This window comes from Polistes canadensis, unplaced genomic scaffold, assembly GCF_001313835.1.
Source record: "Polistes canadensis isolate GaletaPanama2010 unplaced genomic scaffold, ASM131383v1 scaffold_51, whole genome shotgun sequence".
In the NCBI taxonomy this organism is placed as follows: domain Eukaryota; kingdom Metazoa; phylum Arthropoda; class Insecta; order Hymenoptera; family Vespidae; genus Polistes; species Polistes canadensis.
Window position 1 is genome coordinate 826,038 of NW_014569598.1, and position 9,251 is coordinate 835,288.

The 9,251-nt window shown below is 37.3% G+C and overlaps 1 protein-coding gene across 1 annotated transcript; it reads right to left on the reverse strand.

Moving 5' to 3' along the window:
• Nucleotides 1-706: 706 nt before the first annotated feature.
• On the reverse strand, nt 707-8,856 carry LOC106785483 (LIM/homeobox protein Awh-like). Its single transcript, XM_014746011.1, has 4 exons — nt 8,563-8,856; nt 5,492-5,925; nt 1,115-1,569; nt 707-984 (listed from the first exon to the last, which is right to left on the reverse strand). Exons 1-4 carry the CDS (start codon nt 8,566-8,568, stop codon nt 779-781), a joined length of 1,101 nt encoding a protein of 366 aa, XP_014601497.1. The 5' UTR covers nt 8,569-8,856; the 3' UTR covers nt 707-778.
• Between the last annotated feature and the right edge of the window lie 395 nt (nt 8,857-9,251).

The following is a 9,251-nucleotide window of genomic DNA, read 5'->3' on the forward strand; positions in this document are numbered from 1 at the left end:
ATGATAAAATGTGCAAGAACGTTATCTTACATATTATTATCGCACATTATTTAAGGAGATTTTTTATGTACAAAAGAGGTTCGATAAGAATGGAAGAAGAGGGTGGATTTGATTTATTTACAATCTTATTTATATAAAAAATATCAAAGCAAGTTTACTTATACGTATCTTCTTCTTCTTCTTCTTCTTCTTTCTCTTCTTTAAACTTATTTTAATTCATACAAATTCGTTTTTCGTCTTTCATTCTTGTTAGATGAAGGATAATAATAAGAAATTTCATTTCGTTCATTATTTTTACGTGTATACCTCTTTTCTCTTTTTATTATTAATATTTTCTTCTTCGAAATTTTCACCGATATAAATCGCTGACGTCAAATAAATAAAAATCGAAAGCTCGTTTATGATATTAAACTATTAGGGTTGTCGAGAAAGTTCGTGCGGATCTGTAAACAGATATAAATACTTAGTATATATATATTAATTTTAATATAAATTACAACAATATTAAAAAAGTGCATAATAAATTAATTCAATTTATAATATTTTTAAATTTTTGTCAATATAATTTTCTCTTTTTCTAAAAATAAATATCATATATATATATATATATATATATATAAATTTAGCACGAATTTTTCCGAAGAAACTCAACAAAACCTTTTACCACCGATCATTCTTTTTTTTTAACTCGGCTCTCGTCTTATTTTTCTCTATGTACATATTATATATATATATATAAAAAAAAAAAAAGATCAGCAAAAAAGCATCGGGTAGATTTTTATCCCGCCTGATGACAAAATTGTGGCTGATGATGAGTAGGAGTGGTTGGTGTTAAGGGTGTCATTGGTGTCAGTGGAGTTAATGGACTTCCGGGACTTTCGCTTCCGGCACTGCCACCTTGGTAACCACCTAAGTAGGCTCCGACAACGCTCACCCCACTGGTATACAATTCCGTTGGGTGATGCATTGGCGGTGAATGGTGCACTGTGAAAATAACCAAATGCTCGTCGAATTATGGAATCATGTTCCATTGAATTATACCACAATACGCGAATACCATGAGAGAGAGAAGCTCGAAAACAAATTCAATGAAATAAATATGAAAAAAACTCACTTTGAGTTTTAATTTTTCCGCTGTGTTTCTTCTGCCTTGCCCTAGAATTTTGAAACCAAACTTGGGTAACCCTCTTGCTCAGACCAGTTACGTGTGCTATCCTCTCGAGATCCTGACCATCGGGATTACTATCTAATTGAAAATTCGCTTGCAATACGGCAAGTTGATCTTCGGTGAAGGTTGTTCTCACCCTTTTCGTTTTACTACCCTTCCCACCGTGTTCGGAATCACAATCTTCGGAGGAAGAAGTATTATTACCCTCGACCACATCGAGATAATGTGCCTTACATAGTAATCGAGCATCCAACAGTGCAAATTGTTCACCGGTCGATAACTGACGCGAACAAGCATCACAGGCAAAACAAGCCAAATGGTAAACCCTTTCGCGGGCTCTCCTAACCCAATCACCTGCACCAACGCTTCGTCCGCATTTCGCACATTTAGCACCGAATGTTCTGAAACAATACAATTTTTTAAGGGACTCGGTTAACAAAAAAAAAACAACTCCAATTTTCAATGGAAAAAAAGATGATGGAATCGTTTTCACAAATACTCAACGTCAAATAACTATATATAAGGTAACGAAACGCAAACGGGGAAGGGGTGGGGACAAAGGTTCGAGTTTTGTAGCGGAAAGACGAAAAACGTTGAACTTATTTTGATTTCGCGTCTCGCAACAAGCAGGTTCATTGAGGACCGCCGGACCCAACACGGACCCAACACGGTCCTGTCCTCATTAACATACTACGTCCACCAGCGGCCCTTCGAAAGGCGCGCGTCAGAAAGCAGGGGCACCGCATCGTTTAAGAGAGGTTGCCATCGCGATTCGGGAAGTAGATTACGTCGAGATTATCTCGACGTCTCAGTCACGGCTTCAACAAATGATTCGAACCCTTTGATTTTCTACCGACGATGATAGCCCTTTAACGTTCCAATTGTTTATTAAATAACTCAATACGTTATTATATTACTGTTACTTTTTTTTACGAGCCCGCAACCCGTTTATTTTAGTTTTCTACAAACTCTCTGTTGTACTGCCATGCGTGTACAAATTTTACTTGTAATTCTAATCTACCTTTTGAACACTTCACAATATCAAAGTATCCAATTTTCAAACATTTTTCTATTCCAATTATCAAGTTCGTGACATCACAAATTGTACAATAACCTCATTTGAAAATACTTTACATGTAAAATTGGAACATATCAAATTTCCAAGCATTTTAAAGAAAACTTTCGGCCCGTAACTTTCGTACAAAGGAACCTTCAACGTTTTCCTAGTGAAAAGAAAAGAAGAAAAACAGTTGGATGGGATCAAACTGGAAATATAAAAATTCAAAGGGAAGAGCAACCACGCAAAAGAATAAGAAGGAGAAGAAGAAAAAAAAAAGAAAAAAGAATTCATTGGTCCTCCATCGAGAGTAGGGTTATTGTATGGAAAAATATGGTAAGCCAGGGAAGGGATTAGTCTCGGTCCTGTGCACAGTCATCTTCGTATCGAAGATATTTTCGGGGTATTATTGGTTATGTTGATCGTGTAAAGGGCACGCCTAGAAGCCCTGTCTCGGACACCTAGACGAGAGAGAGAGAGAGAGAAAGAGAAAGAGAAAGAAAGAGAGAGAAACAACAGCTACCGCATAGTCGAATCAAATCGCGATATCTTCGAAGAGATTGGGTAAGGTGCCATTTGCATAAACAGTGGCGCCACCCTTTCCCTCTTATACTCTTAACTCGTGAAGGGAGTAAAATAAAGGCCTGTGTAACCAAGGTACAAGAGAGAGAACTGGTATCGGGTATCTATAAATCTTGAGAGTCGTACGTCGGCTACCAAACGGCTCCGCCCTAATTTATTCATTTGTTCTTCGACATAGGCGGGCCCTATAAGTCAACGGAGGATTAAGTCGGATGCTAGCCGACCCCAGTAATGCAGCACTCTCTTACCTACAATCTGCATGCAGATCACGATCACGATGCTCCTACTCGCCGACCGAGGTACACGCCGATCGTGCGACTTGCCGAGTAATTAGCCCTTCCAATGCATTCTTTACGATTTACTATTAAGTGTGTGTTTTCCCTACCTATTTAAACGAAATACGACCAATTGGATAAACTTTTTACCCTCAATAAGATTATCTTCTTCATTACAGTTTATTCTCATTTCGATACAAATTACAAACACAGGGTGAATAGTTGAAATATATTAAGTATGCTAGAATATTTCGTAGAAGACCTTCCTCCTCCTCTCTGTAATGAACCCAAGTTGAATCATTTCGGTCGAAGGTAAAGAACTTGCTAATAGAACAATTTTTGTTCTCTCTTTTCTTTTCTTTTCTTTTTTTTTTCTTTTTTTTTCTCTCCCCCTTTTTTCATTTTTTTTCGTCGGCCCTTACGATAGGGTTAAAGGAGCGCGCTCGATAACGCAAGAGGATGGGTGAAAGTGTCAGTGAATATTTATTAATTTAAAAGGCAGCTCTCGCGACTTGAAAAGCGCCGGGGTCCTTGTGATAGAAAGAGAGAAAAAAGAACGAGGCCCCGAGGACCGGGGCCTTACGAGGCGAATTCCTTAGACCTTTGGAACACTGACACTCGGCAGCCTCGACTCGTGACTCGGCACCCACGTAGTACATGTACAACGTACTGCTAGGATATTTACCCGTTGTTCTTTTTCCCTAAACTACCCTCCCCCCACCCCCTTTTAGAATATCGAAATATTCTATAATAGACCCTTGTCGCGTAAAAGTTTCCTACTAAAACTTATTGTCCTCTAATCTCATTTTCGATTTTAATAATTTATTAAGAAAATTATAAAGTCAATTTTCGTATCTATATGAGAACACAAACGATCCCTAAAAGATGAATGTCTCTGTCTCTCTCCGTTGAAGAATTCCAACCCAATGATCCTTCCTGTTGAATCTCTAGATCCTTAGGATCGCGAATGTTGCGATGATCGAGCATAGATCCCGACGGTCCCGAGACACGGTCCCAAGACACGGTCCCAAGACACGGCCCCAAGACACGGTTCGGCTTTTTCTTCGGGTTCACCGGCATCGGGACACCTTCTACGTCAACGTGACTTCGCAGGTCGTGCACGAGCATGAGTGTACAGTGATGTGAATAGCCGACTGTACGTGAGGTCTGAAGGAGGAGACGACGACAACGACGACAACGATGAAAAAGAATAGGAAAAAGAATAGGAAAAAGAAAAGGAAGAAGATAAAGAAGAAGAAGAAGAAGAAGAAGAAGAAGAAGAAGAAGCATCGAAAGACATTAATCACCCAACGGCAAAGCACTCTTACGTCCAAAGTAACCCACGGTAACAACACATACATATGTGATCTGTAAATCTCTACGTTCATAGATCCGTAAGCCACGTGACCTTTCTTTAGTTATCCATTAACCGATAAGAATTTTCTAACAATTTTCAAATATCACGGAAGAGACGCTACCTATTCATATTTTTAACGATCAATCACATCTCGGATGACAAAGAAAATTTACGTTTTTACTCGTAGAACTATTGAAATCAATTTGAAATTATATATATACGAGTAAAACAATACTACTCATAGGTGGACGTTTACTTGAACGGGATTAATATGCAAAATTGCAATTCCTAATGCAAACTATTGTATAACAAATAATTGACAATGATTTATTTTGAAGACAAAAATATATATTTCACACACACATTATTATTATTATTATTATTATTATTATTATTATTATTATTATTATTATTATTATTATTATTATTATTATGATTATTAAATATTTTTGAAATAATATTAGAAGTAGGTGATACACCAAGAGAAAAAAAAGTAAATGTAGTTCTGTTTTGGAGACGAGCTCCCGTAGTGGTAGCCGAGAAACGTCTTCTTAAGATCGGCTTTGGGCACCGTCCTCGAATCAGCAGGGCGCCACACTGCGCGCCTTCTTCGATACGAACGAATATTATTGGCTTCCATCGATAATCCGTAATCCAACTACTGGATCGCCTACTACCGGCCGAATATCCTGCGTTATCCCGTTCTCCTTATGAATGGAACGCAACCGAGAAACGGATGTAATCGTATATCATCAGGATCAACGGACAACAAATTGTTAAAAAGAGGAGATAACAAAAATGTTGTATAATTTTCTTTATTTTCCTATTCGAAGGTTTTCGTTCATTCGGTATGATCGAATTCGGTTCGAGTAAAATATGATCGAATAGTTATTTCAAATAACTGATATGATACGAAATTGTTATTGCTTTTTTCACCAGGGTATAAAAGAGATAGTCAATGTGATTAAAAAAAAAGGGAAAAACTCGAAATTCCGATCTAGATAATTCCAAATCAAAATGACGATTAAAACAAAGCGTTAAAATCAACTTACAAAGCGTAATCTTGTCGACAATAGAGTCTCATTCCTCGAAGAAAACAGGAGTGTTGATCATGCAGGGGTCTGGCACAGGCGCAACACTTGAGGCATCTCGAGTGCCATGTTCGACCCCCAACACATAGAACGGTACGTTCTCGGACACTTTCTCCGCAACCGCCACAATCCATTTCCATGTTATCCTGTTGTTGACCATTTTCTTTAACACCAATACCACTCCCAGCCATAATAGTACCCTTCGTCAACGCAGTTGCATTGTTTCCTTTCTTACCAGACCCATGACAGTTGTTGTTGTTGTTGTTGTTGTTAATATTATTATTATTATTCTGAGTGTTGCTTTTGTTGTTGTTGTTATTGGCACTGATGTTGTTGTTGTTGTTGGTAGAGCAGATCATGCTATCCGAACACTCGCTGTCTATTTCCAATTCGGCCTAAAAAAAGAAAATAAACGAATTGAAATGAATTTCGAATCGAAGAGCAATAAATATGTATGAGATATTTGATAAATTTGGGTGGAACGTTTATAGATTGAATATATGGAGAATCGAGGAGGATGAAATTCGATAGGATTTATTATTCGATCCATAAAATCAGTATGTCGTCGGTTTGATTTGGTAATAAAATTGAATCGTTCGCGTTGCTGTAAGGCCAGCTGACTGGGCACCAGCTTGAAAAGAATTCCAAGTAGTCCGTTAAACGCGAGAAACCGTTCCAATAACAACCAGTATGCAGTTTATTCACGAACAAAGCGTGGAAAATCGAAAAGCAAATCTAACGTTGTTAGTTCCTTTTTTATTTTATTTTCTAAATAGCCTTTTGTGTGTGTCGAGAGCAAGTTTCCGGGTTGTGTAAGATAAGTCGCATCGAGTCTTTTGCTGCGGGCTCCAAATCTCAATTAATATAGGTACGAGGAAAAAGAAAAATAATCAACCGAGGAGTCTGAAGCCTCTCTCGAGTTGATAAATGACGTTGCTCTCCCTAGCCAGGATACCAAAGTATGCGTGGGGATAGCTATAGTTTTGCCATTTGTGCTTTGCTCCTGGCTAAGGAGAAGAAAATCATGCTACGTGTTACACCAGAGTGCTTAACCTAAAAAAACCCTACGTCCCACGCTTACCCTGTTTGCTAAGCTAACTTCTTACAAACAGATACCTATCCTTTAGGTCAATCTAAGTGATTAAACGATACAGTGTTTCGTTAACTAATCGAATAACTCTGCTTTATTACAAAACCTCATTTTCGACAATTTCATTGCAACCTATTCTAAAAATACGAAAATAACATTTTGACACGATACATTATTCAAATTACATATGTAATTTGACGTGAAAGTAATTCGACGAATTTCTATGATAGATTTGAAATGAAATTTACCAATGGATAAAAAAGATCGATGCAAAAAATAAGCTTTGCTTAAGAATTTCGATATTGGGAATAAATAAAAAGGTTGATACATCGAAGACAGGCAATTTTCAATAGAAAAAGAAGTAGAGGAAGAGAGAGAGAGAGAGAGAGAGAGGATCCGACGGGTCTTAATATTATTTTTTATTTTGTTCATTTGTTTCTCTTTCTATTCCTCGTTCGTTCTGTCCGTTCCACGTCGAGTGGTAATCATTTCACGTATAACTGGACGGCCATTGATTTATGATCTGCCGAAGGCAAAGTCGAACTTCCCACCTGTGATTTATGCCCTCTAGCTTTTCGATATGCTGACGGAAAGATTCAGTGACGTCGATTCTTTTAAGATGATTTTTCTCCTCGTCTCTTTCTTCCCCTTTCTTTTTTCACACCTTCCTTCGATCATCAACTATTTAACGTCAACACCGATCGACAAAAATCTATCGACTGTACAACGTAACACAGGATATTCGTATTATGATTTAAAAAGATTTTCCTTCAGGTAACACCACCACACATTTATACATAAATATAAAATTTATACACTTTCAAGAAATTTCTACGTACAATTTCGTGATACTCTTTCATCATTTAATATTATACATTTTAATAGAATTAAAGAAAAAAAAAGAGAAGGAAAAATCTTTACCTGCTGCAAGGATTACTAAAATATCTTAGGCAGTTGGAACTTTTACTTTAAGAAACGAGATGAGAAAAGGAGATGAATGTAGGACAAGAAAATCCTGTTTAGAAAGAGAAATCTATTATATTTTAACTGATTTCCGAGTAAAATCAAGGATACAACTTACAACAGGTTAACCCAACTAAAAAACAGGTTAACCAACCTAAAAAACCTTAAAAAATCTTTCCTACAGGACGAACATTAACTTTCTCTTCAAAAATAATTCGATGATTTGTAACTGTGTGAATCTATTTTTAAATATTTTAAGATAGTATAAAAAATATACCGCTAAGGTATATAAAATAACGATATATTAATTTTGTTATAATCAGAAAAATATTCAAACATATATTTGAGATTGAAGAGGTATTTCCAAGCTGTTAATTTGATGAACATTTGTGGAGATTAACAAATGACAATAACATTAAATAGAATTGAAGTTTATTAACTTTGTCGAGAAAATGTTTGTCAATGAAAAATATCCAACACGTTATTTGCCATCGTAGGTGGTTCAGGCAACGCAATCAAGCAGTAATGAGAAAGAATAATAGAAGTCATTTTTTAAGTCGAGGCGACGGAGATGAGCTGACAAAATGAGAAATGTCCGAGTGCAAGGGTCAAACGAGTTTCGGCCTACCGACTACTCACTACCGAATATCGAAACTGCACCTTTAACCACAGCACCGCCCTCTCTCTAATAACACTAAACTCACCCCATACACTATAATATTTTCAATAATTCACCTATTCACACACATTTCTTCCAATTTATTCACACAATAAATTATTCAAAATTAATTTTCATTCATAACTGTGACTAATTTTTTCCCTAATAATTTTCATTTTAGTCCATTCGAATGGATACATCATACGTACTCGATTTATCCAATTTATTATAAACAAATGACCCGACGAAACGTGAGAAACCGCATAGAAATATTAGCGAAGAAGAAAGAAAAAAAAAAAAAGGAATAAAGAAATAACTTACCTTCATCTTTTATCCCGTCGATAAAAAGAAGAAGGGTCACGAATCCTCAATCTTCGGTTTCATCTTTACACTTATAATAGTTGCCCCATTCACAAAGCAACATTCACCTTTTTCAATTTATCGAATATAAAAATAGTCAGGAGGATTTAACACAATCAAACAACAACAACAAAATGAAAGAAAAGTTTTAGCTCGCGGTTCGACGAAGAGGAGGAAATATCAAAAAGTATCCTGCTGTCCGGATCCGTGTCCCGGAGAAGACTGGCATCCTCGAGCGTGCCCCTACCACTGGCCACTATAGTTGTGTACCAACACAAACTTGCTGGACAAGTAATCCCCCCCTCGTACTACTACTATAGAAACTCAAGATACGTGTATACCTCTTTCTCAGTTAGGATATTCGAAGAGGGTGTTACACCGGACTCCGCCTATCGAGAGCACGCCCCTGTTCTTTCGTTCCTACCGTTGAACCAACCCAAACTCTGGTTGGGCAATGTGCTCGCGCGAGTTGACGCATGTGCCGAGTTAAATCTCATCCCCCGTTTTACGAATTGTACGACTAGTACCTTCGTCCTCCCCACCCCACCCCTAGTCAGCCACGCTTTTTATTTCCTTTTGTCCTTTTTTCCCCTTTTTTCTTTTTGCCTCTTTACTACTCCCGTTCTACCACCTCCCACCCCCAGCCCTCG

What these genes read in the sequence shown, in the direction of transcription:
- LOC106785483 (XM_014746011.1), bottom strand. An exon ending in TGTCGACAAGATTACGCTTT is followed by an intron (nt 1,570 to 5,491) that starts GTAAGTTGATTT and finishes GTATTGTTTCAG; the next exon opens with AACATTCGGTGCTAAATGTG. An exon ending in CGGAAAAATTAAAACTCAAA is followed by an intron (nt 985 to 1,114) that starts GTGAGTTTTTTT and finishes TTATTTTCACAG; the next exon opens with TGCACCATTCACCGCCAATG.